We start from the raw sequence: 25,698 nt of genomic DNA, 5'->3' as shown, positions 1-25,698 counted from the left end.
CACAATATCAGATATTTTTTCTTCAGCAGAATGACCTTCCAAAATCCTTTGATTCTATGATTCTGACGGGAGAAAAATCAAACTTATTTGAATTTGTGGCGTTTTTCTCTACAAGTAACTTGTTTATACAGGTCACACATTGAAAGCTCTTGCTTTGCTTTTCATGTCTGTCTAGGAAGATTTGGAATAAAAAAGCAAAATTAAACAGTTATTTGCTATGTGAAATCATGGTTTACAGAGTGACATGTGTAAGTGTCTCTGTAGCTTGTCACCTTGTGCTCCTGGGCACGCATGCCAGCTGGCCTCGGGCAGGTTTGTCTCTGGTGTTGCAGGACCAGAGCTGCCACCTGGCCCTGTGCTCTCTGGCGGCTGGCAGCAGATGTTAGGGCTCTTATGTGTTCATCACCAGCTTTCTTGAGAAACAAACTCAGTATCCAGTTACGTACTTTTGTTTTTTGAGCTTATTGTTGGCAAAGGTGTTTATTGGAAAATAATTTTTAAAAAAGGTTATAATTAGTAACTTCACACCATGCAAATATGCTCAGACTACACTGTCCCTGTTTTGTCTCAGGACAGCTCAGCCACTTCATGTCACTGGACCTTCCAACTTTCCCACCTGCCCTGCCACTGGGGGCCCGGGGCCACCTTGCATCCCACAGGCCGTGGCACAAGTCACAGCACAGCTACCGGGCACGCCAAGGGGCTGGCAGGGGCACTGAGTGCCCCCACCTGAGCCAAGGCAGACGGAGCTGCCCAGCCGGCAGGTCTTGGGGCACTCGCTTTTGTCTCCAGACACCCTGTGTGTCCCTCACGGGGAGGGGCACTCGCACTGTCTGGACAGAGCTGGCAGAGTAAGATGCTCGCACGCCAGTGGGACTGTCCAGCGCGTGTGTGTGCACGCCGCAGAGGTGGAGGTCTGCCGCCGTGCTTGTTCGCGTGCAGCTGTCAGTAATACCACTTTGAGATTTTGTAACAAAAATGTGGGGAATATCTGAACGCAGCAGGGATCCTGAGACCCCGCCAGCCAGATGCGTGACTGCCCTGGCCGGTCCTCTCTGCGGACAGGAGGTCGGTCTGCGCTGTGCTGTGCTCCACCGCTAGTCAGGGGACCGGGGGCGCTTAGGCTGGTGGGTTCATCCTGATGTCTCAGCAGTGTGGGGGACTCCAGCACGTCGCCCCCTGAGAGTGGCCCGTGCACCGTGGAGTCAGAGCGTCCGAGTGACGCACAGTTTCCCTCCCTGGAGGTTTCGAGCCGTGCAAGGGAGACTGGGTGGAGGCCGAGTACTGGATCCGGCCGGGCACCTGGAGCAGCGAGGCCGTGTCCGTGAAGCCGCTGAGGTACAAGCGCGTGGACCGGGTAGGTGCTGGCCTTCGCGTTCCCCTTGAGGATCTGGGGCTCTGATCGAGTTCAGTCCGGGCCAGAAAAGACCGTTTTCTTACCAAGCACGCCGTTTCCCCAAGGGGACCCTTGGAGAATGGCCTCGCCAGCTCTCAGCTAAGCTGCGTGGTGTGCACGGAAGTGCGGAGACAGTCCTGCGCGTGGCAGGGTGTGTCTCGGGCACAGGGAGAACTGGGCAGGGGGAGGGGGCTGAGCCAGAGAAGCAAAGGCCACACTCCGGGCCCCACGCCCCCAGTCCTCCAGCGGGGTCTCAGCCTTGGCCCGAGGTCCCAGCTGTAGTAACCATCAAGGCACCGCCTCTCCCAGAGCAGATCCCTGGTCCCCTTCAGTCCTCTGCAGGACAGGGGTGCCCAGCGCGCAGCAGTGGGCTGTCTCAGCCGGGCCAGGCTGCGTGAGGCTCAGACGGGGCGCGTGCCCGCCTGCCGCAGGTCTGCGTGTCCAGCCTCTGCGGGAGGAACGGGGTGATAGACGACTGCATCTTTTTCACCTTGGACTCCCTGAAGCTGCCAGAGGGCTACGTGCCTCGTAGACACGACGTGGTCCGCGCCCTGGTGGTAGAGAGCAGCCAGTCCTGCTACGTCTGGAGAGCCCTCTGCATGACGCCGGTGACCAGGCGGTGAGGAGGGACCGGCTCGCTCCGGCTGGGGCGCTGTCGGTGATGGTTGGGAACCTCGCTAGGCCAAGCCCGAGCCCTGGTCGGGTGGGCGGCTGGAGGCAGGGTCGTCTGGAGGGTCCCCGCGGTCTTCATGGTTGGTCCACTCCCCATCCTCAGTCCGTGTCGGCGGTCCCCACGCTGCAGTGCATTTCTGTGTCTTCTGTCCTCAAACGTGTGGCGTTTTTAGTGCCTACTGACAGGAAGTTCTTAAAAGGGCCAAACTGCTGTGTCACGCGTGCTCTTCCCTCGGCCTCTGGTGGCCTCCCCACTGCAGGCGTGTCACAGAGTGTGACGGGCTTCCCTTAACACGGCCCTGCGCTGTCTCCACCCCCTGGCCCACTTGTCCTCTTTGGCCCTGTGTCCAGTGAGCCCGCCCTGTGTTGTCCTTCACTGCTCTTTGTCATCTCCTCCGCTCATGGAAATGCGGCTGCCGTGCTCCACTTCCCGTCACGTCAAGCATCGGCTCCATGTCGCGTGGACCTGGGGTTCTGTCAGAGCAGCGGGCAGTGCCCTGTGTTCGAGGCCGGATGCTGGCCCGCCGCAGCCTCATCCCCATGCCGCCTCACCGACCGCTGGGGCGAGGGTGGTGTCACTTGGGCCTCAGGGCTGCTGCGTCCTCTGGATGCTGCTGCCCCAGCACTTAGCTCCCAAACACTCTGCCACTTGCCAGCTTGCTGTGCGTCCGGGAGGTGCGGCGGCCCAGGGGCTGTGGCGTGGGTGAGGCGTGACAGGAGGGCTCCTGCCTGTAGGTGGCCCGTTCCGGGGGAGCTGCAGGGGGCTTGGGGTCCCATGGGGGTGCTGGCTATCCCCGGGGAGGGGGCCTAGTCCCAGGCCTGGTCCATGAGGCACCTCCCTTATCTGCCTCAAATGGCCATCTTCACCGGACAATGGGTGTATCCCCACCCTCAGCATTGGACGCTGGCCATGAGCCAGTCCCACACCCTGCAGATCCAGAATTCCTCCTCGTCTGTCCGTCAGAGTAGGCGTTTGGGGGCCAGGGGAGGAAGGGACTTTGCGGGGTCCAGGGGCGCTCACAGCCACTGAGCCTTCAGCCCCTGCAGCCGGAGTTTGCATAGGCTCAGCGATGGCATAGGACAGAGGGCCGCGTTTCGGGCCTGGCAGCATGTTTGCTGTCCCACGGGCCCGTCCACACTCCACAGACCCACCAGCCAGTGCTGGCCACGCCCGGGCTGTGTCCCCGCTCTGCTCCAGACCCGGCGTCTCCGCCACCTTCCCTGGCTGCCCTTCTGGGGGTTGAACCAGAAACCTGCGCCACGCTTGTGACTCCTTTGTCTGGCTCACACCCCAGCCGTCAGCAGGTGCTGTCCACTGGGCGCGAGGTCCGAGGCCCAGCCATCCCCACCACTGCCCCCACTCCGGTCTGGAGGGTGCTCTGAGGCCGGAGAGTGTACACAGGAGGAGTTTGAGGGCAGCAGCCGGCTGAGAAGGGGTCACTGAGGTGTTGAGCGTGTCAGTGAGTGTGTGGTCAGGGCCAGAAGCGCCAGCGAATTTACCTCTGGTGGCCCGCCCTGTGCAGCTGCGTCAAGAGGGGCGCGTGCGGCTGTGCCCTCTGGAGACGGCTCCCGGTGGGCAGTGGGCAGCAAGCCGGGCCCCGCAGCACCATCAGCAGGGCAAGGGGACACACAGGTCCCTGCCGAGGAGAGTGAAGCCCCATTTTCTAAAGAGAGAAGCTTCCCTGTTAGCTTTTCTCAGACACCTTAGAAGCAGGAAGGGGCGAATCCCCCGAGCGGGGGGCCCTAGACCCCCAAGAGAGGGTCCTCAACTCCGTGCAGGAAAGAATTCAAGTGCGAGCCGGAGCCAGAGACAAAGGCGAGCCGGAGCAGGGAGAGCCCCCCGCAGACAGCGCACCGTCTCCCAGGGCCAGAGATGACCCCTGGGCGCTGGAGCGGTAGCCTCTACACCTGTTCTCCTTCCAGGACGCATGCAGCTCAGGGGAACGGGGTATCAGTGGCGACCTCAGCTGGAGCCTTCTGTTGGTCCCCGGGGTCTGGCCATGCGCCGATCAGCCAGGTTCCCATGGCAGGCTCGGGGCACAGCCTGGTTTAATGTCGGGTCAGTCTGTGTGGTTCTCGTGCCTCGTTCCTACGTTCTCTGAAGCAACAGGACTTTTTCCAAATGAAGGCTTATGAGTCCCTATGGAGCAAAGCTCTCCTGAGCCCCCTACCCCGCAGCCCGGGAGGACACTGGACAGCCTCTCCTTTTGTGACGAGGGGAGGGAGAGCCCCCTCTTGGTGTGCCTGGAGAAGGTGCTGCTGGTGGAGCAGGTCCCTGCTGTGTTCTCGGAATCGGGACCTCCTTGAAGGGGCCACCTTCACATCGCCTCCTCTCTGGAGTTTATAGGGCTTGTCATTTTCTTCGAGATGAGGGCTGGCCTTCTCTGAGGCCCTGAGTGTTGGAGGGTCCCTGGATCAGTTCTGGTCACTTCTGGGGGTCGACTTTTGTCTCTCAGCCAGCAGCTTGTCCTGCGGCCAGGGTAGCGGGCCCCGGTGGGGAGGTGGCGGTGCCTCGGGAGGCAGCCTCTCCAGGGCAGTGTCTTGGTGACAGTGACCTGTCTGTGGGGCTCTCTCCAGAGACAACTCCGCCTCTACCGTGGCAGAGGCTGCCGATGAGGCTTGTGGGGCCCTCTTACTGAAAGACAAAGGCGACGTTGAAGTGACGAGGATGACGCATTTTGGAACGCTAGAGGAAGGACGAAGTAAGAGCTTGGTGATCTGGATAGAGTAAGTTTGCGCTAAAGTCAATCATGCTGACGGTTTTTAAGCTACGACTTAAGAAATTCTGTAGAGCCCACTTCACTTGGCCCAGTGTTTTCCTTTATGAACATTTTTTTGAAATTTTTCACTTCAGCATTTTCTTTTTGTTCATACTCGTAAAGGTATTTGCAGTTGCCATTCACTAGTTACATTGGCGTCTGTGTTTTGCGTCAACTGAACGTCTCTGTGTTGGTTCTGCGCGCTCATGGCTGGCGCTCTTTGTCCAGGAATAAAGGAGGCATGCCACAGAACTTGGTCAGCTGCAAGTTGGCTGGCTGGGACAGAGCCAGACAGTTCAGGTTTCAGGCGCAGCGCAGAGCCCAGCCATGCCCGACGGCGTGCTCCGGTTCTGGCTCCGCGGAGGAGATGGGCTGTTCGGGTGACAGTGCCAGCTTGTTAGGTGGCTGCGGAGAGGACAGAGCCAACCAGGTGCTGGACAGCGGCCTGCCAGGTGACAGAGAGGTCTGCCCAGGTAGGTGTCTCAGCCATTGCCGCCGTAGGTCAGCAGCCTGTGAACTCCGGGGGGCTGGGGGCAGCGGGGCCTGGGCTGGGGCCGAGCGGCTGGAACAGTCCGGCCACCATGGCCCCTGGTGCTGTGAGCTCCTGGGTTCTGGACCTTCTCTGAGCTGAGGTTCCAGGGCTGCGAGAGAAGCAGGAGCACCTGGACGTGCTTCTGGCACGCTCACCGTCCCCACCTGGCGCTGCGCCCCGTGCACACGCGCTCCGTCAGCGTGCTGCCGCTGTCAGAACCACTGCACCTTTGGGGCTGACTTGCGATTTACATTTCATCTCCCAGATGACAGTTCCTGTAAAGGAGAAAATGGAGAAAAAGAACAGAGTGTCTCAAGAAAGCAGGTGACAGAGCCCGAACCCGGTGGGCTCATCCCTCCAGGTGGAAAAGTTGCGATTGTGATCATTTGTGATGCCAAGTACGTGGCCAGAGGGTTTGGAGACTTTGCCTTGGGGACATTTGTACAGTTATCTGTTTAGGTTCCATGAATGGTCCTTCTAGGTTAGGTGTCATAAACAGTACTCAGTAGCTCCTTCGATGGAACAAAATCGTAAGAAAAAGCGTTGGTGGAGAATATGGCTTGAATGAGTTTATCCTCCAGAGGCAACGGCTTCCTAAGCCTGGCAGCTGCCCGCACCCCTTCTCCCTGACTTCTCAGTGACAGCGGGGACTCTGTTGGAGCCGGCCCACGTCCTCCTGCCCTCGTCCCTCAGCTCTGCTTGATATCCTTCCGCCCCTCACGGCCCCTCCCCTGTGGCGGCCCAGACACCCCCAGGCCCAGACACGCCAGCCGCCAGCCGGCTGTGCCTCCTCCCCTCTGTCCAGAGCCCCGCCTCCGCCTGCTGCTCACCTGTCAGTTGGTATTTTGGCTACAGGCTTTCTCTTCTGTCTCGTCTATTACCTGCATTTATTCTAAATCATTTTAAAAACATGGATCCAAGTAAATCTCAGCCTTATTTCAGGCCATCAGTATCAAACCACAGGGGGGACCACTTAAGAGTCCTTCAGTCAGCACCATGTGGCACGGCCACCTTCCACAGTCGTTTTAAACGTGCTGACATAGAGACAAGTGCAGGCCATAGGTGTGTGCGGTGGCCGGGGTCGGTGCAGCAGCAGGAGCTGGGCAGGCAGCCAAGAACAAAAGGTGCATTTGGGGTCGTGTCCAGCCACCCCAATTTAAACTGGGGCACACTGAAAATGTTTCTCCTGTTGCCCTTGACTTTGGGAACGACGAGACGGGTGGCTCTGCGTGCTTGGTTTTTGTCTTGGGGAGACACTGCGTTGCTTGCTATAGAGAGCCCGTTTTCCCCGTGAAAGGGATTATTGAAAACTCAGGGCGGCCACTGTGAGCTCAGAGGCCACCGTGCGGGGCCGGTCTGCTCCACGCCTGACTGCACCGCGCCCTGTCCTCCAGGAGCCCTGGCCGCTGCAGGGAGCTGCTGCTGCTCTGCTTCTCCAGCTTCGTCATCGGCCGGTTCCTGGACGTGAGCGTCATCAGCGGGCCGGAGTCACTCATAGCCGTCCGAGAGCCCTTCTCCTGGAAGAAGTCTAAAAGTCCCCAGGCACTGGCTCCCACGAAAACGACGACAGTTGTCGTAACCACACAGAAAAGGTACCGTGCCCTGCAAAGACAGCCAGACCAGAGCGCACGCGCCGGGCTGTGGGCACGGCTCGGGGACGGGCCAGCCGCGCTCCGTCATCGCATTTGGGGACGGGTGTGTTTGCACGAAGCCCGCATGCCCTGTCTCTGAGGTGGGCTGGGCAGGGGGGCCTGCGACACCCCAGGCCGCCACGCACCCTCTGGTCTCATGGGGACCCTGGTCCTGGGCTCCCACCACCTCGCACTCCCAACAGCCCCACCTATCTGACACCGCATCCACACAAGAGCCAGTGGCACCCGCCAGTGGGGGTCCACGGGACGGGGTGGGCGTGGCTTTTGGGGCTGTCCACAGTACCTGAGTGGCACTCGTGAGGCGGCAGAGTTAGTGGGCCACTCAAAGCCCATTTGAAGATGGAACACCTGTGAAGAATGAAATTTAAGAAAAATAATACTGCGGTCTGCTAGTGACATGCGGCTGGGAGACTTGGGGACCACCCAGACTTTAGCTAGGGTGTCGTAAGAATGCTACAGGTCAAAAACCTCTGAAAAGCAGATTTATGTTTAACGTTTGGTGCCAAAAAATCTGGTGTGTGGGAACGTGAGGGTGGTTCACGGCCTCGTCTTGGATGCTCACCTCAGCCACAGTCACGGCGGATTAGTAGGGGACCGCCCAGAGCCAGCTGGGGGACACACGCTATCTAACACCGGGAACCCTCAGTTCCAAATGGCAGTGCCCAGAACCATGTGAGGTAAAGTATTGTGGACTTCTACATGCTGGCTGAAGGAAGATTGGATCTCTGAGCCTCAGTCCCGTTTGTAAAGGTACATCCGCCTTCACGTGATTACGAGGTCTGCGACGTGTGCTTTCTGGCACTGAGCAGTCAGCCATGATCAATCAGCGAGGGTCTGGGCTCACTGAAGGGACGTGCCCTGGGGGCGGCCCGGCTCTAGGAGCAGAAGGTAGTGCGGCTGCAGCGAGGGGAGCAGCCGGCTGGTAGGGCTCCCTGCTGGGGCTTCCGACCCCGGCTGTCCTGTTCATCCCTTGTTCGGATAATTTGGCTTAACTAGAGGAGCAAAGTAGACTGACACCCTGCTCTGTTATTGTCACCATGTGGGAGCATCTCTGAAACGAGCAATGTTTCCTGTCATGAAGTTAGTGACACAGAGTGCCTGTCCTGGTCGGATCAGACGTGCTTGGAACCCCAGCGTCTGCATCTGCCTTAGGCCGATGTGGCCCACTGGGGTGCGGCTGCCCTGTGCTTGCTCCCCTCCAAGAAGACAGTGTCCCTGTGCTCGCCCGGCCATCCTGCTGAGGACCGCACGGTGCAGTACCTCCTCAGCCAGGTTTCCAGCCGCCCCAGGCCGTGAGCAGACGGGGTCTGCGTCCTCAGCCTTTCATGGCCGTGGGTGAGTTGGTGGGCTGTCCCCTCCTCTTGCTCGTGGTGGCCGTGAACACATAGCTCCCCTGAATGCCCCTGCTTCTCGCACACCTTCCCACGGTGCTCTGGTCCACCTGCACCCGAGCCCACAGGGAGGTGTCCTGTCTCGGTGCCAGCCCCCCGGTGCTGCTGTGGCCTTGGGGTTTCCTGGGGGTGCTTCTGCCACAGAGCTGAGCTAAGGGAACCCACACACACGGTGATGGTTTGTGGGACCAGGAGGCAGGGTGCACTCCCCCGCTCGGTGCTCAGACACGTGATCAGAGTTGGCCTTTGAGCAGTGCCTCGTGCCTGCCCCCACTCACTGTGTGGGGACAGCCTGTCTCGTGAGGGCGCACCTCCCGCCCCTCACTGGACACCTCAGCACCTCTCCTTTCCCGGTCTCTCTCCTCCCAGCCATTCATCTTCCGCCGTTTCTGGTGCCGGTCAGACTTGGCACTCAGCAGTGATGCTCCTCTTGCTGGTGGCTGACTTGGTGACACCGGAAGAGGCAGAGCGTTGGGCAGGGGCGACTGAACCTGCAGCATGTGGCCATGGTGGGTGGTGGTCACGCCCTCATCAGGAACAACGCTTGAGAACAGTTGTTCAAACTCACTGGTTCTGGGAGGTTGGGCGTCCGGCCCCTCCTCCTGTTATAGATGAGGCCGCTCTGTTCCCCACTGTGCGGACAGCAGCGGACAGTGACAGCTGGTGGACGGGGAGACCCTGAAGCTAAAATAAACGTTGGCAAATTGCTGACTTAGGCCAGCAGTTTCTCTGTCGGTTATTTTTGGATTGAGTGAACTTTGGTCTTTCTCAGACAGGAAAGGCTAAGTGAAAATGTCTTGTATAAAATGTCTGGGCGAGTAAGAACCGGTTTTAATTTCTGAATTTTTTTTTAAGGAACTCAAGACGACAGCTTCCGAGTTTTCTCCCACAGTATCCAATACCAGATAGACTTAAAAAATGTGTGGAACAGAAAATCGACATACTGACTTTCCAGCCGTTACTTGCAGAGGTAGGAAAACTATCTGATGTGAAACGCTGACTCGTAACCACTTATGTTCTCTGGCAAAATCAGGAGAAGCCGCCTCAGGTTCAGACCTCAGACTGGCTTGTTTTTACCACAGGCAGCTGGGAAGTTGAGGGCGATGCGACAGAAGCGCGGCTGTGTTCCTTGAGAGATCAGGGAACAGGGCTTGCCAGGGGGCCCCTCGTGCTGGGCCGTGGGCGGGGAGGGGGTGCCTCCACCGCCATCCCAGCCTCTCTGTTCTCCGGGGCTGGCCGCACAGCAGCTTCCATTCCCGGCAAAGTGCAGCTCAGTGCAAGAGCCGAGGGGGACGTGTTTGTGGGAAAGACCCGCAGCAGCCAGACGAGTGTTTGGAACACGGCTTCGCCCGGGGCGCCCCCCCCAACCCCCGCACCCTCTCTGGGCTGTGTCAGGCCCTCTGGGCTGTGTCAGGCCCTCTGGGTGCTCAGGTTCATCTGCTACTCGTGGGAAGAGGCCGAAGCTGGGAGGGCACTGGCAGGCGAGGGAGAGGGTGGGCTGCCTGTCCCCAGGAGGCCACCGCCCCCTTGGAGGAGGAGTGAGGGCCTGGGCCTGTGGGCTGAGGGCACGAGCCAGCAGAGCACGGGGCCTGGGGGAAGCTGGGTGAGGACATCCCGCTCTGCGGACGGCTTGCCCTCGACCAGGAGGCAGCACGAGGTCTGCTGTGACAGCGGGGGCTGCAGCCCGGCGACTCGGGCGGCAGTCCATCGTGCTGCCACACTGGCCCATGCGGAGGGCAGGGAGGCTCAGTGCGGTCCGGAGCGCTGTGTGGCCTTCCGTCCTGAGCCCGTGTTGGTCGAGGAGGAGGCCAAGGCTCGGAGGCTGCTGCAGCATGGCTTCCATGTGCATGGTGAGCCTGCTGGCATAGCTTCGTCTAACTCGGCCCAGTGCTGAGGGCCGCCCTCGTTAATGTGGGGCCACCGGGAGAGTGTGGCGTTCTCTGTCCAGCTGCGGTAAACTTGTAAAGGGCTGTAGGGTTCGAGGCTGCCCAGGGCCTCCGCCGTGAGAGCTCAGAGCTCCCCCACTGCCCCACCCGGGAGCCAATGGGCACAAGCCACCAGCCTTGCCATGGCGGCACTGCACGTGTCCACCCGGCCTGCCTGGTGCCCCGCCTCTGGCAGCACTGATCTGCTGTGTGTCACCAGTCAGTTCCCTTCCCTGGACTTCTTGGGAGATGGAGGCTCCCGGTGCGTGCTCCCCTCCGGCACGTGGCTCCCTCCCCTCAGCGTGACTGCTTGACTTCTACCTGTGTGGTGGCCTGACAGCGGCCCCCGTAGGGGTCCATGCCTTATGCTAGGACCTGTGACTGACTGTCCCTCACCCAGCAAAGGGATTGTGGCTGGTGGGATGAGGTTGAGGTTCCTGGGTTGTTGCGGCGAAGGGCCCGGTAGAACCACAAGGACCCTCAGGGAGGCGGGAGCCAGAGCTGGGAGGAGGCGCCATTGCTGGGCTGGCTTTGGAGGTGGAGAGGGCCCACAAGCTAGGGCAGGGGCGCTGCAGAAGCTGCAGAAGGCCAAGGCCACCGTCCCGGAGCCTCCCGAAGGAACCACCTGCCTGCTCCTGGATTTTAGCTGAGACTCCTGACCCCCAGAAGAGTAGAATTATGTGTTTAACCCACCACGTTTGCTACAGCGTGGTAAGAAAGACGTAATCTATGTTTTGTCAATAATCCAGCTTTTTGTTGCTGTGTACTCAGTTCTCTGACCACATCCGTCTGTCCCCGCTCACTTGTTGATGCTAAATGAGAAGCGACAAACGTGGGAAAGTCACCTGCACTCGGGGCCAGGAGCCAGGACAGTGCAGACAGGGTGCCGCGGGGCCGGGCCTCCCTGGGGTGGGGTGGGTGCAGTGCGTTCACCGCGGGGCTGACCCCGCGTGGGTTTCCAGTGCTCTCCCTGCCTCTAGCCAGGAGACCGGAAAACCGTGTGGCTCTCACTGCCTGGTCTGCGAACGCAAGAGTTACTCTGGTCGGTTTCACATCTGGATACCGACCTGTGTTCCTGTGCGGAACTCCACGTGGCCGTGGCGCTGCCACGCGCGTGTGTGTACGCACACACCCGTGCACGTAGTCGGCTTCGATTGGCTAAGACTGTGTTCACGAGGGACATTGGTCTGCAGTTTTCCTGTGATGTCTGTCTGGCCGATCCCAGCATAGCGCTGACCTCACGGATGCTTTGGGACCTGCCCCTCCTCTCAGCTGTCCAGAGAAGTCCATGCGAAGCTCCTGATGGAATCTGCCAGCGAGGCACTGGGGTCTGTCACAGAGAGTTTTAATTAAGAGTTCAAGCTCTTGCATAGTGATAGGGCAATTCAGTTTCTCTCTTTTGAGGGAGGTGTGGTGGGTTTTATCTTTAAAGGAGTTTGTTACACTTAGTTGTCCATTTGCACAAAGTTATTTATAATATTGGTTATTTATGTCTTTTTCCTGACATAAATTTTTATTAATCTCAACCAACTTTTGGTTTTATTTTTTTTCTCTATTTTACTGTTTCTTTTTCATTGTCATTCAGATTTTTGTTAATTTTCTTTCTTCTGCTTCCTTGGTTTGATTCGTTTTTTCTACTTCTAAAGGGAGGAAACTAAAGTCATTAATTTGATATTTGTTTTTTCTAACAGGATTTTTAGTGTGATGAATTCCCTTTAAGTACTATGTAGCTGCATTCCACAAATTTCACTTTGTTGTATTTATATTTTCACTTAGTTCAAAATACCTTGTAATTTTTTCTCGATTTCTTAGTTGACTCCTAGGTTGTTTTAAAGTGATTATTTAGTTTTCACACATTTGGGGTATTTTCCAGAAATCTTTCTGTTTTCTGATTTAATTCCACTGTGGTCAGGAGACATAGTTTGTACAACTGAACCTTTTAGGTTTATTGACATTTGTTTCACGGTCCAAAACATGGCCCGTTTTGGTCAGTGTTCCTTGTGACACGGGAACAACGTGCGTCCCACGGCTGTTGGCGGTTCTGTGAGCGTCGGGTCGGCTGGTTGGTGGGCGGATGGGTGAAGTCTTCTGTGTGTTTACGGTGCTGCCTGTCGTGTAGACTGCGGATTCAGAAGTGTCATTCTCTGACTGTAAGTATATGTTTGTTTCTCCCTGCTGTTCTTCGGTCTTTGTGTCCTATGCGGCAGCTCTGTGATTGGGAGCATAAACGTTTATGGTTATTATGTCATCTTGGTTGCTCCTTTTATGAACGTGAACTGTCTCGCTTTATCTCTGGTGACATTCTGTGCTCTGGAACCTTTTCTGTATGACAGCGTGGCTTCCGTGGCTTGCTTTTGCCTAGCATCAGCGTGCTGGCCTTCCCGCGCTTTGCTTCAGCCTCCCGCGTGTCTCTCTCAAGTGGCTTCTCGCAGGAGCCACCAGCCGTGCCCTCCGATCCGTCTGCCACCTCTGCCTTTTCCTTGTGTGTTCCAACAGCTTAGTGTTGTATTGACAGGATCCGATTTAAACCTGCTCTCTTGTGGTTTGTTTTATATGTCTCCTTTTTCTGCCTTTTATGATTCCACTTGCGTCCTTTCGTGACCAATGAGTCTTTTGCTAAATACTCTGCAGTACTCAGGATGCCGCCTGACCCCAGACTGTCAGCGGTACAGCCCAGGGGTTGCAGGGCCAGGCTGCGGGACCTGCTGCGGCCCCATCGCCGGGCCTCCCAGCCTGTAGTGCCCAACTGGCACAGTGGCTGCCCGGCCGCGGCGGCCGCCGCCAAGGGGGCCTCCTCGGACCCCCAGCTCCGCCGCCGCCCTGCAGGGCCTGCACCCCCAGCTGCCCTTCCCACCAGGATCTGGGAACCACCCAGGTGGACATGGGGCAGCTGCCTGGCTTAGTCAGATGGCTTCCCAGACCGCAAGGCCCCTGTGTCACGGCCGGGGGTCTCCATGCAGCTGCCGCTTCCTCCGTGTGCTCGGTGTCAGCAGCCAGGACGTAGCGACAGCGGGCGGCCTGTGTCCCGGGTGCGGGTGGCAGGTGGCGAGACACAGTCTTCCGCTCTCACTAACTTGCTGGGCGCTTCAGCTTTTGAACATGTCAAACTACAAGGAGAAGTTCTCCACCCTGCTGTGGCTGGAGGAGATCCACGCGGAGATAGAGCTGAAGGAGTACAACATGAGCGGGGTCACCTTGAAGAGGAACGGGGACCTGCTGGTGCTGGAGGTCCCCGGGCTGGCGGAGAGCCGGCCTTCTCTGTACGCAGGTGGGTGTGCGCGGCGCCCGCCGGGGTTAGGACGTCAGTGACTTGCACGCGCCCCGCGCCCTGCCCTGTCGCACGGACGCCAAGCCCAGGAGCGCTTCCCCCCCACGTCTCCAGAGCATTTGCCTCTGCAGCTCTCGGCACCGCTCCTGACTCGTCAGTTTTACGTGTGGGGATGTATTTTTAACAGGTGATAAACTGATTTTAAAAACTCAGGAGTACAACGGACATGCCATCGAGTACATCGGCTACGTGACCGAGGTGAGAGCCGCACCCATCAGTGAGCGTGGGGCGGGAGGACGAGCGTCTCAGAGGTGAACGGCCGCCGTGGGCGCTGGGGTTGGGGTGCTCCCTTCCGTGTTGCCGCTGCTTCGGAAAGTCTGAGGGTAAAGTGAATATTTAAGCAAATGCAATGTGTAAAGGGGACTTCATACCTAAAGGGACTCTGTAGTCCCCAGCCACAGGGAGTGCGTGCACCCCCAGTACATGGAGCGCGTGCACCCCAATGCGTGGCCTGTGGCCGTGGCATTTGCTGTCTGCGTGGGCTGGAGCAGGTGTTGGCTGGTGTGGGAGGGAGGGGCTACGGCGCTGGCTGCCGCTCTGCTTTTCCCACGCTGTCGGGTGCACCGTGTGGCACACCGCGTGGCTTGGTGTCTCCTCTGGCTGGTCACGCTCCCACCCGAGCCGGGCCCTGGCTGGTGGGGATCTGCGGGTCGGGAGAGACGGAGCCCACCTGACACCCACGTGGAAAACTTAGGAGGGACTGCCAGGCCCTGAGTGAGGGGGCTGCAGAGGGGATGTGGCACCCTCGCTGCCACATTTTCTGCAGTCTGCAGCTGAATACCAGGCTGTGCTGTTATTGGGCCCAGCTCAGGCCCTGGCCTTTCCCTTGAGGACGGAGCAGGCAGGGCCAGCACTGGCAGGCTCCCCAGGGGTGAGGAAGGCGAGCGCTGGTGAGTTGGGCAGTGGGACATTCCCCATAAACCGTGACTGTGTGGAGACGGAGGAGGTGGCATCTGAAGTCACAGGCTGGCGCTCCCACGCGAGGCTCTTAGCCTCATTGTTCAGGCTGGCTGGGACATTGGCCAGGACGCTGGCCCCCCACGAAGCCCGCTGGGCTGACAAGTGGAAGGCGTGTCTCCAAGACTTGTGGGCGGCGCTCAGGGTTGCCACTAAGGTGGGCAGGCCAGGCTCGGAAGACAAAGGCAGGTTTGCAGGCCAAACAGCAGAAAAGTGCCACAGACCCCAGGGTCACGATGGTGTCACTTCTCCTCCTTCTCCCAGCCCCCAGAGGCCACACGCAGTGCTCAATGCGACTGCCACCCTCCTCCGCCTGGCCACGCTGCGCTGTGCCCTCCAGAGGGTCCCGGGTGTAGGTGCCCACGCTCTCGGGTGCAGATTCTGGGGGCCAAAAGCCACCCCTCTGCCTGCAGTATCAGCGAGCATTCCTTCTCCTGTGTTTGAAGTTATGGGGAACTGGCTCCTGACTGCTGCCCAGCTCTGCAGAAGGCGACTCAGCCACAGGTGGACCATCTGGACTGCTGCCACTGAGCACACTGCCCGCGGGCCCCAGGCAGTCTGCGGGCCGCGGCAGTAGCTCATGACTGTGACCAAGGACTGAATCAGAAAGTCCCCTCTGCAGGGTGCCAAGCATCACGGGGGCAGGAACGACATTGTCTGCAGTGTGTGACAGGGAAGGACATTGTCTGCAGCGTGTGACGGGGAAGGACATTGTCTGCAGTGTGTGACGGGGAAGGACAGGGTAGAGGCCACAGCTTTCACTGGTGCACTCAGTTGTGAAGTTGCTGCGGGACTCCACTGAGGGAGGCGCAGGCCCTGCTGCCCAGCCAGCTCCCTCGGTGGTGGCAGGGTTCCCGCCCCCCTGGCTGAGGGCAGCAGTCCCTCAGCCTGAACCGAGGGAGAGCCCAAATGGCCAGGCCACCTCGCTTCCAGCGGGCAGACCCGCTCTGCCTCCAGAGTCCCTGGGACCAGAACTGGGAGAAGTGGCCAGGACCCCAGGCACCAGGCCGGGACTGACCCTGGTGGCTGGAGGAGAGGTCACTGGGCTGCGGATCTGTGCGAGTCAGGCCCGGGCGGGCGCAGGGACTGTGAGGCCCTCAGGCAGCCCCACAGCTGGCGTGGCCGGAGGGAGCCATCGTCCTGCTGTCACCAAGGTGCTGTCTTCGTGAGAGGTGGCCCCGTGTGCTAGCCCTGGCACCAGGTACCAGGGACATTCCTACTGGCAAGCCGTGCCCGCTCCAGGGACAGCGCTCGAAGCCATGGGGGCAGGAGGCTCCTGAGGCTGAGCCCAGTGCTGGCCCCTCCGAGAGGGGCTGCCCCGTCTGCCAGGGGCACGTGACTGGGAGCCCCGAGCGGCTCAGTCAGCACGGCTCCGTTCCTGCACAGTCCGGCTCGTTAAACCTGCCCTGTCATTTTTACGTGCTCTCGTGTTCATTTAGCTTTGTCTTCCCATTATTTTTAATCTACGTTGTTCTCCGTGTTTCTGTAAACACGTGCCAGTGTGGGGTGCACTGCTGACAGCCATTCGTGCTGGCCTCGCTCTTGGTGATTGGCTTCCTGCGTCTCGGCCATCTTTGACCACAGTTCCATTACCCATTTCTGTCACCGTCACCTCTGGGGAAGCTGGAGCAAACTCCTGCAGGCTGCCCCCAGGGGACTTGACCGCTTCTGCCGAGAGCAGGGTCACCTCTGCCAGGTGACTCCACCGTCCAAGGTCTGCCGATGACTCCATCTGGAGCCGGGCCAGTCGCAGCCCCGGCCCTGCCATCTCACTCCAGTGCCCGCGCACCCTCGGCCCTGACCGGGCCTGAGCGCCTCTGCCTCCACCGCGGGTTCTCCCCGCTTCCCCGCTTGTCTCTCTGAATGCCTTTGACCCCGCTTTGACCCAGGCCCGGGTGTTGTGTTCCTGTACTGCTGGGAGGGAGGTGGCCTTTAGAGGCGATGACAGTGTGCACCATGCACCCGGAGCCCAGGTGGACAGCGTCCAGGGAGCGTGCACCTGGGCGGGCACCATGGGACAGCAAAGTGAGTTCATCCTGTTTGATTATTGTTACGTGTGCCTGGAACACACCGGGTTTCAGCTCAGACGTGGAGGGTGCATTTTTGTGCAGTGCCACCAGATACAGACGGAAGATTGTCCTAAGAAATTAAGTCTAAAGTATGGAAATTAAACTCTTTTTCAGATTCATGAAGAAGATGTAACTCTTAAACTTAATCCAGAATTTGAACAAGCGTATAACTCTGAACCTATGGATGTGGAGTTTACGTATAACAGGTAGTGCTCACAACGACTCTTCCTGTGGTGCGTCTTCATTCCTGACCCATGGCCGGCTTCCCCTCTGTCAGCCCTCGACACCCAGTGGTGTGGGAAGGGGACACCATGGCCGGAGGGGCCGTGCTGAGATGTTGAGTGGGCCCCGCTGCCACTATGTGTGACACACAATTACAGCTCATTATCAGACAGATTGGAAGGTCCAGAGTTGCAGACACTTGCATGTTTGGTCTCTTTAGGACTGTATGTGCACTGAGCCCTGGTTCATGACGCGCTGTGGCCATCACCCTCTATCACATCACGAGCACGGTGGCCCTGCCACCTGTTCATAGCTCCCTTTTTGAAAAAAATAGTCTGTGTGTCTGTGTCCATACGCGCGCACACGCACAGAGGAAACCGTGTTCTCTGACGTTCATCGTTGTGAACTTGCACCTATAGTTTCTAGGACGTTGTGTCTCTGGAACTTGCCCGAGCTGTGTAGTGTCCTGTGGGCCGTGAGCACACCGCTCCGCGCCTGCTCTCCCGGTGGCAGACGCACGCACAGTCTCGGATTCGGTTGTGTGCTTGGCGCTGCGTTCTCGTGTGCGAAGCCACGTGTGCGTGCGGCTGTGCCTGTCAGGTGGACCGTGGTTGGGCCTGGCGGTTTCACCACTTCCATGTGGTGGCATCGGTCGCGCCCAGCATCAGCATTCATGACAGCCAGTTGCTCCCCATCCTCCCGAAACTAGGCGAGCTCGACATGTAAGTGCACCTGCCGCTGGGCGTGCGACAGCTCCGGGCCCCCAGTGCCCAGTTCCTGCCGGCTCGTGAGGCGCAGACCCCGTGTCTGTGGCCCATAAAGTTCCTTCATCTGAGGAATTCTCGCTCTTGCTTCGGTGGCATGAGCCGGTGTCCGTTGCTTGCGTGAGTCCTTTCTCGGGTACCTGTGCAGGACGATCCCACATGCATGCCGTGGGTCCCTGCTCTGGGCTCATCGCTCGTCTTCTCTCCTTCAGGGGTCTTTGCAGCGACAGGTGCTGATTTTCGGTCAGACTCACTTTGTTTCCGACGTCGGTGCATTCCACGTTTTGCTGAAGTCTTCGGTATCTGGGCTGAGGCCAGCGTGGGGAGCGCTGAGGGAGTGCGGCTTGTGGGGTGGCACCTTTGGAAGGTCATTGGGCTGTGAAAGCAGAGCCGGTGGGACAGGAAGTCCTGGGGGAGCACGTGTCCGCTGTGACGGAGCAGTAGGTGTGAAGCCACTGACACGGCTGGGCGGCCGGGAAGGGAGGGATGATGCCGAGTGAAGGCGCCGGAGCGAGTTCTGGCCCCGGCCTCTGGCGGGTGCACAGCCTAGGCGGGGCAGTCATCGGAGCTGAAGTGTAGCTGGAAGTTCCTGTGACTTGCGCCCTAGGGGATGAGTAAGGCCTGTGAGAGAGGAAGAGGCAGAGGCCGTGCAGGAGGGACCTGTCGGCAGACAGCGGCCGGGCCTTGAGCCCAAGAGGGAAGGGGCACAGGGAGAAAGCAAGGGGTTGGTGGGCGTGGGTGCCACTCTCAAGGGACACTGGTGGGCCCCGGGACCAGAGTGGCGGGAGCTGGGAAGCTGAGATAGAGGGCAGGTTGCCGTGCCCATGAGTCGCAGACAGCGCGTCCTGAGCAGGATGGGCTCCAGCTGGGGTGTCCACAAGAATGAGGCCGGGCGGTGGGCCGAGTGCTGCCCACGGAGGTCTGCGAACTGTCTGCCTTCAGTGGCCCTGGCGGTGCCGTAGTTGGGCCCCATGGTGGGCGGACACTTAGCTGCACGAGAAATGCTGAACTCGTCTCCAAAGCGGGGGCTCCCAAGACGGCGGCTCCTGGCCCCGCACACGCCCGCAGCCCCGGCACGCGGGGTGTCTCTGCTGGCCCCTGGCACTCGGCACCCATTTCTGGGCTCCATTGCCATTCCTGCGTTTTCTCGGTTTATGTGCAGACTGTGTTCTCACTGCAAGTTCTGTGTCAAGTCTGTTTTCTGGAAATATTTCCTCAGATTGCGGCTTGTGTTTTCGTTGGTTTTAATAATGCCATTTGAAGAATAGAAGTTCCTAATTTTAATGAACTTCATTGTATCGGTTTTTTTCTTTTACAATTCATGCTTTTGGTGACGTATTTAAGAAATCTGCCTAACTCAAGATCACGAAGACTCTGTCCTGTTTTCTTCTAGAAATTTTGCAACTTTATGTTTTACATTTAGAGCTATAATCTATTTCAAGTTGATTTTTACAAATGACTCAGGTTTGGGTAGAAATTAATTTGGGGTGTGGCTGTCCATTGTCCTGGCACCTTTTGTTAAAAAGGCTATCCTTTCTCCAATGCATCACCCCCAAACCTTTCTGAAAACCAGTGGACCTGCGTGTGGGTCTGCTTCTGAACCCCCATTCTCCACGACTGAACCACTTGTCTGGGAAGCACGGCACAGCCGTGCCGCTACGTCGGAGACCAGGTCGGTACAGCTCCCCCTCGCCCCCTTGCAGAGCTGTGGGCCGCCCTGGGCCTCAGCTGGGTGTGTGCACCCTAAATCGGCCTGTCCGGCCGACATATGCCTACAGAGGCTCGACTGGGCCTGCGTCGAGTTCTTAGGTCCATTTAAGGAGAACCGACACCTCAGCACTGCGTGTCCCAGCCCAGTCCTCCAGCGGCACCTGCTCAGGTGTCCCATCACCCCTTTAGCAGTGCTTCGTGCCTTCCGCTATACAGGCTGTGCATGTTCTTTCGTCAGATTTGTCCCTGACTCTTTAAAAAATTTTTAATGCTGTTAGAAACAGTAATTTCAGCTTAAATTACCAGTCGCTTGTAGATAGTATTTATGTTGCCTTTGTGTCCTGCGAGCTTGCTAAACTCACTCGTTATTTCCAGTAGCTTTTACGCGTGGCGTAGGGTCTCCTGCGTGTCCAGCCGTGTGTTTCCTTGCCCCGCTGCGCTGGCAGAGCCGGGAGGACGGTGTCGAGCAGACGCGGTGGGGCGCGGCGTCCTGCCCTTGGCCCGCGTGCGGCCCCTTGGTCCTCCTGAGGAGACGGCTCCCGCTCACTGCGGGTTTCATTCCGCAGTAGATACAGGCAGGGTTTTGTCCGCGTTTTTCGTATGTTGAGATGGTCGTGGGGTTTCTCTTTTTCACTCTGTCAGGATAGTCACGTCGATGGGAGTAAACCCACTTTGCCCTGGTCTAGCCACTTTTCATACACTGTTAGATCTGAGCTGCTCACATTTTATTAACTTTACATCTGTGTTTGTGAGGTGTATTGGTGTGTAACTTCTTGAAATGCCTTTCTCTGATGTGGGTATCAGGTAATGCCGGCCTCAGAGTGGGACCGCCTCTTCATCTGGTGGGGCAGTCACACAGCGGGTGTTACTTCTGCCTGAAGCATTGGCGGAGCCCTCAGGCCAGGCGGGCTCTGCGACCAGGTTCAGCTCTGTGACAGGCGAGGAGCTGCACTGGTCATCGGTTTCCTGCAGGGTGAGCTTTGGCGGGCTGTGTTTCAAGGGATTTATGCATTTCACCCAAGTTGTCTGATCTACTTGCATGAAGTTGTTCATATTGTTCTTTTAATACTTGATGTCACCCCTCTCGTTCCTCATGTCGGTCATTTGTGTCTTCTCTCTTCCCGCCGTCAGTCTGTCTTACTGACCTACTCAGAGAATCGGCCTTGGCCGGGTCGATGTGTCGAGTGTTTCTGTTTCACGGACTGTTGTCTTCTTTCTCGCGCTCATTTGGGCTCCGTTCGCTCTGCTTTGCCCAGTTTCTGATGGTGGACACGCAGACCATTGCTTTGAGGCCTTTCTGCTTTTGTAACTTAGGGTTTGGTGCTGACGACTGTTACCCTACAGAGGGACACATCCTACGACCCTTAGGCAGTCTCCTCTTGCTGGACCCTGAGGAGCCCAGCTGTTTGCTGTTAGACGGTGAGGCAGCGACATTCTCACGTCTTGGTACAGCGGTGCCACAGCTGTCGTCGGGAGAGCCGGCATCTGTGCAGGGTGGAGCTTCCTCCAGCTGCTGTTGGTACTTACAGCAGTTTCCCTACTCGCTTCCTTCTGTCCCTTGTCCCCCTTTGCAGTTTCGCTTTGTGGCGACGTCCATCCCCACCCTGTCTGTTATTTTTTCTCATCTCTATGTCTTTCTCTTATTTCGAATTTTAATGCAGGCATCTCTAGTATTTCACCATTTAGTATCTTGCTGTCCTTATACGTAATCACGGTAAGGGATTATCCGTCAATTTCTGCTTTAAGCTATTATGCTCGTTGTCTTTTTGGCATTTCTTGAGATAGTTATCTCTTTTTTTTTTTCAGCCGATTCATAAGATGAAGCATTTCAACTGAATAGCTTTATATCAAACCTTCCTTGTGAGCCCAGAATGAAAACCATGATTTTTTTTTTTTTTGATGAATTCTTCCTAAGAATTTTATTTGTGTTTTCATGCTGTTGGAGCCAAGGGGCTGACCTGCAGGTCAATGAGGTCATCTTGTTTGCTTGGCACATTTTTGTCACATTTGGTAACTGAGAAATCGGGTCCCCTGCACAGAGGAGTGAGAGGCCCACGGGAGGAGTGGGGGGAGGGGCGGGACAAGCGTTAGGTCCCTTCCCAGCTCTTCTCTCCAGTGGATCCACTGAAAGTCTTTTTTCTTTCTTAGAGTCAGTTTTGCTAAGTCCTAGGAGGGTTCTTCTCTGCTTCTTCCTCGTCTTAGCGTTTGCTGTGTCCCGGGCCACTTCCTGTTGAGGGGACAGAGTGGGACTGCCAGGAGCCTTGTGCCCGGGGACCCTGGGGGGTGCGAGGCTCCCTGGGGGTGGTCCGTGCCCGCGCGTTCTTCCGGCTTCACGTTCCCCTCTTGGGATTCTGTGCCCTGCCACCAGGTCCCGACGGTGTCCTTTGCTTTCAGAGCCCACACCCTGCACCCTGTCATCCAGGTGAGAAATGGTCAGCTAGTCCTTCAGGTGCCCGAATCGGAACATTACAGAAGCGTGGGTGTGGCAGGCTCTGGGGGCCGTGGGTCAGCTCCGGCACCTTCGCTGGTTTGGGGCCACATGCTCTCCACGGGACAGACATCCTCCTCCATCTGGGCTTTGGAGCATTGGTCTTTTCGTTCCACTGAAGACAGAGTTTTAGTTTCCGTGTTTTATTCTTTTTGTAGCATTAAAAGACGAGACAACAGGCCCACAATGGCGTGGCTGTGCCGAGCCCGTGCAGCCCTCCCGGGTGGGCTTGCCCAGTGGGCAGGAATAGCAAGGTCACCTGCCTGACAGGCCCCTGCACTCACGCCCCCTGAAGGACGTGACCTTGCCACAACCAACCCCCTTTTTAGCCCAGTCCCCTGTCCCCTCCCCCTCCGACTGTAAAGTCTCATTCTGTGCGTCCCCTGGGAGCTCCCGGCCACCTGCATGTGGGAGCAGCCCAGTGCCAGTCAGGCAAACTTGAACTTTTGTAAAGGCCTCGATTTCTTCTAACAATAGTTTTCAGTGACTGTCCTGGGAACGGTTCCTCATCAGGGTCACTTTCCTGTCGCTCTATGTGCGCGGTTCCTGTTTCTTCCTGCTAGTTCGCTCTAAACATTAAAGCAGGGACATTCCAAGGGGAAAGCGTTCCACACGGCGTCAGGACTCCCTGTGAAGACCCTGCCCTGCGAGGCGTGCGCGCTGCCTCCCATCCAGCTTCTGAAGAAGCATCAGGGGAGGTCACAGTGGCGCCTGACTCCGGGTGCGCGCTCAGGGTCTGCGGCCCCCACCAGCCTCAACTCCTCTAAACTCGAGGCGAGATGTCTTACACCGTTTTCTCTCTGGCAGGACCACAAGCAGACGGTGCCACTTTGCACTTGAGCAAGTCATCCACTTAGGTGTGAAAGGTATAGTTTTGTGGAACGATAGTGCGACACTTCTCGGAGCATTTTTATGAGCTTCATGTAAATTTTTGTGTAAAACACAGTTTCCTCAATCACATATTGGATGTAAAACTGTGATATCAGTGTTTTTTTGCTATTGGGAAGTTTCCACGTTTTCTTGCTATTTCAACTATGTAAAAATAGCACCCATAATTATTGGAAATAAAGCCATTGCACTGTGCTTTCTCTTCATAATAGAACTCATTTTTGTGCTTACAAGAAGACTGATAAATGGCTTTCATTTCAAAGAACACGCATCAGCCGTCGTGGAGAGGCAGTCTCCAGGGGCCAGAAGCGGGGGGGCGGGGGCAGAGACCTGAACAGCTGCCAACGTGCAGGAGCCTCCGTTTGTCCTTCTAAAGCTTTTCAGTACCGTCTCCCTTGTTCATCTTCTTGTTTTACAAGTGTTGTTCCCCGAAGAAGTCATCTTACAGACTCCCCAAGTGACGCGCAGCTGGAACTGTGCACAGGACGCCAAAACCGATGGACCGCCCGCCTCCAAGGTACGGCCCGGTGCCTCCGGCGTTTCTGCACGGGTCCTGGGCGTGCGGTCAGATGGACGGGGGTGGGGAGGGGTGTCGTTCACAGGCGACCTAAAACCACGATGGAATGAAACCGAAGTAGTCACAGGGAGGCTGTGGGCTCTGTGTGGTGCTGTGTGCGTTCGGACAGACAGGCACACTTGCATGATTACACGTGCTCAGAAAGTGCCTGCGAGAGCACACGCCCGGCAGAGGCGGGCATCGTGACCCCTGTGCATGTAGCAGGCCTGCGGCTTGCCCTTGCACGGCTGTCTCCGGCAGTAGTGACACAGCGCCTGCGGCGTGTGGTGTCCTGTGCCCTCTGTGTAGCTCCATGAGTAAGCTAGATGTGGCGTTGTTTCCCGTGTGTTTCCAGTGAGAGGAAAATCCTCCCTCCACGGGGGAGCTTATAACCTGTAATTCTGTGCCGCTGGAATTTGCTTTTTTTGAGTATGTTCTAAATTTATAATAAATGCAGATTTTTAAATTGTCTAATATTTAGAAATCCTCTTACCACTTTATAGCCCCTCTTCAAAACTGCAAAAATAATGGTTTTAGAATGCCCACACGATCACAGATTTTCTTAAAGGAAACAGCAGGTTTCCCTTCAGACACCTGCTGTGTGCTTCGTGACCGATCTGCTTTGTTCTGAAAATGCAAAGGAGTCTTCACTGGACAGATGTGGTATCACGTGCAAAACGCCCGTCGCCTCCCACTGCCTGCTGCTAGGTGTGAGGAGGGGGTGTTGCTGGTTAGGTGGGTCCCGCTCTGGATTGGCTGGATCGTAGCATTTTTAAATGCAGATCATTATCTTTTTATACATGTTAACTCCACGTATTAACCAGGATGGAATTACAGGGTCTGGGTTCCCATTCCCACCTTAAACAACTGAAAAACAATACGTGCAGCGACAGTCTCAGACCTCAAGCCTCAGGCAGCAGAGAACAGTGATTCCTGAAAGGGGGAACGAGCGAGGCCACCGCAGTCCCAGCTGACAGCCTCGGGGAGCACGCAGGACAGAGCGCCCACTTTGAATTTTCAGCTGAGGACTCGTCAGTGCATGCTTCTAAGGTTGAGACCCGAGTCTGGGAAAGAACCCCTGGGTGTCCCCACAGCCCCGCAGGTGGAGTCTCCATGGACCGTTGCCCGAGGTGTGGGGAGCAAATGTCCCTAGACTGACAGAGTGGAGGCAAGCCTCAAAGGGTCAGCTCCCTGCACGTGACGCAGCCACAGCTCAGGACAGAGGCTGAGCGTAGCTCCCAAAGTGTCAAAATATCCACCAGCCCGCCAAGCTGCAAAAGTCACACTGTCTGGTGTCTGATCCAAAAATAAAATAAACTGAGAAACAACCCGTAATAAAAATTTGCAATCAGTTGAAACCAACTCAAAAAAATAACTATGGCGGAATTAGCAGATATGGATATTAAACCAGTTGTCGTAACTGCATCCCACGTGCTCAGAAAGGGAGAAGGACACGGGCACGTTCGGGGGGGACACAAAAGATACAAAAGACACAGTCATCTTTTAGAGATGAAAAATTCAATGTCTGAGGTGAAAAAATAGGTCAGATGGCATTAACAGCAGTCTAGACACTAAAGTAGGAAACAGCTTAAAAACAGCAATAGAAACTACAAAACAACAGAATAAAATCTTTAAAAAAATGAAAACTCACACTGCTCTAGAAAATGAAGTCTAATTTTTAAAAACTCATCTTTGAGCTGTGGGAAAGCTGAACAGCCTCACGCACCTGTGATTGGAGTCCTACAGGGGAGAGCAGGGGTAAATTAGAAGAACCATGACTGGAAATTTTTCTACTTTGATGAAAACTATAAGTCTACATATCCAGGAAGCTCAGCAGACCCTATGTACAAGAAACAGGACCAAAACCACCAAGACGCATGATAATTAAATTCCTAAAACTCACTAAAGAGCAAATCTTAAAAACAGAAAAAGTCTCATTAGATACAGAGGAACCAAAATAAGGACACAGCAGACTTCACAGCGAGCAGAAGGCGGGGGGTGACATCTTCAACGAGCCGAAAGGAGAAAACCTGGAGTTTGGTGCCAGTAAACACTTTTTTCCAAGAGTGAGGATGACGCAACGTTTCAGACATAGGGAAGTGGGGGATGAGAGGGTCTCACACCGGCCCCCACGAGGAACGATGTCCTTTAGGCATAAGGAAATGGCCCTAGATAGACGTGATCTGCACAAGGACTTAACAGGACTGGAAACGGTAAATATGTGCGTAAACTTTTTTTTAATCTCTTTAAAAGATCATGGACTTTTCAAAAGAAGGAAACTTTGTAACGTGCAGCAACATGGATGCACCTTGAGGGCATTATGCTGAGTGAAACAAGCCAGTCACAGAAGACAAGTGCCACGTGGTCCCTCCCACACGAGACACCAACA

The 25,698-nt window shown here is 56.7% G+C and overlaps 1 protein-coding gene across 1 annotated transcript in view; it reads left to right on the top strand.

Moving 5' to 3' along the window:
* MOV10L1 (Mov10 like RNA helicase 1) overlaps positions 1-25,698 on the top strand; it is a 43,546-nt gene that overhangs the window by 6,249 nt on the left and 11,599 nt on the right. The window contains exons 3-14 of the mRNA XM_039863105.1: positions 1,245-1,357; positions 1,828-2,015; positions 4,646-4,795; positions 5,056-5,300; positions 5,625-5,757; positions 6,754-6,951; positions 9,258-9,372; positions 13,418-13,595; positions 13,783-13,853; positions 16,796-16,887; positions 22,673-22,731; positions 23,173-23,270. Of these exons, the coding sequence (XP_039719039.1) occupies positions 1,245-1,357; positions 1,828-2,015; positions 4,646-4,795; positions 5,056-5,300; positions 5,625-5,757; positions 6,754-6,951; positions 9,258-9,372; positions 13,418-13,595; positions 13,783-13,853; positions 16,796-16,887; positions 22,673-22,731; positions 23,173-23,270 (1,640 nt within the window). The remainder of the gene's footprint in view (positions 1-1,244; positions 1,358-1,827; positions 2,016-4,645; positions 4,796-5,055; positions 5,301-5,624; positions 5,758-6,753; positions 6,952-9,257; positions 9,373-13,417; positions 13,596-13,782; positions 13,854-16,795; positions 16,888-22,672; positions 22,732-23,172; positions 23,271-25,698) is intronic.

The sequence above is a fragment of the Pteropus medius genome, unplaced genomic scaffold, assembly GCF_902729225.1.
Source record: "Pteropus medius unplaced genomic scaffold, Ma_sr-lr_union100, whole genome shotgun sequence".
NCBI lineage: Eukaryota > Metazoa > Chordata > Mammalia > Chiroptera > Pteropodidae > Pteropus > Pteropus medius.
This window is presented reverse-complemented; position numbering and strand designations above follow the sequence as displayed.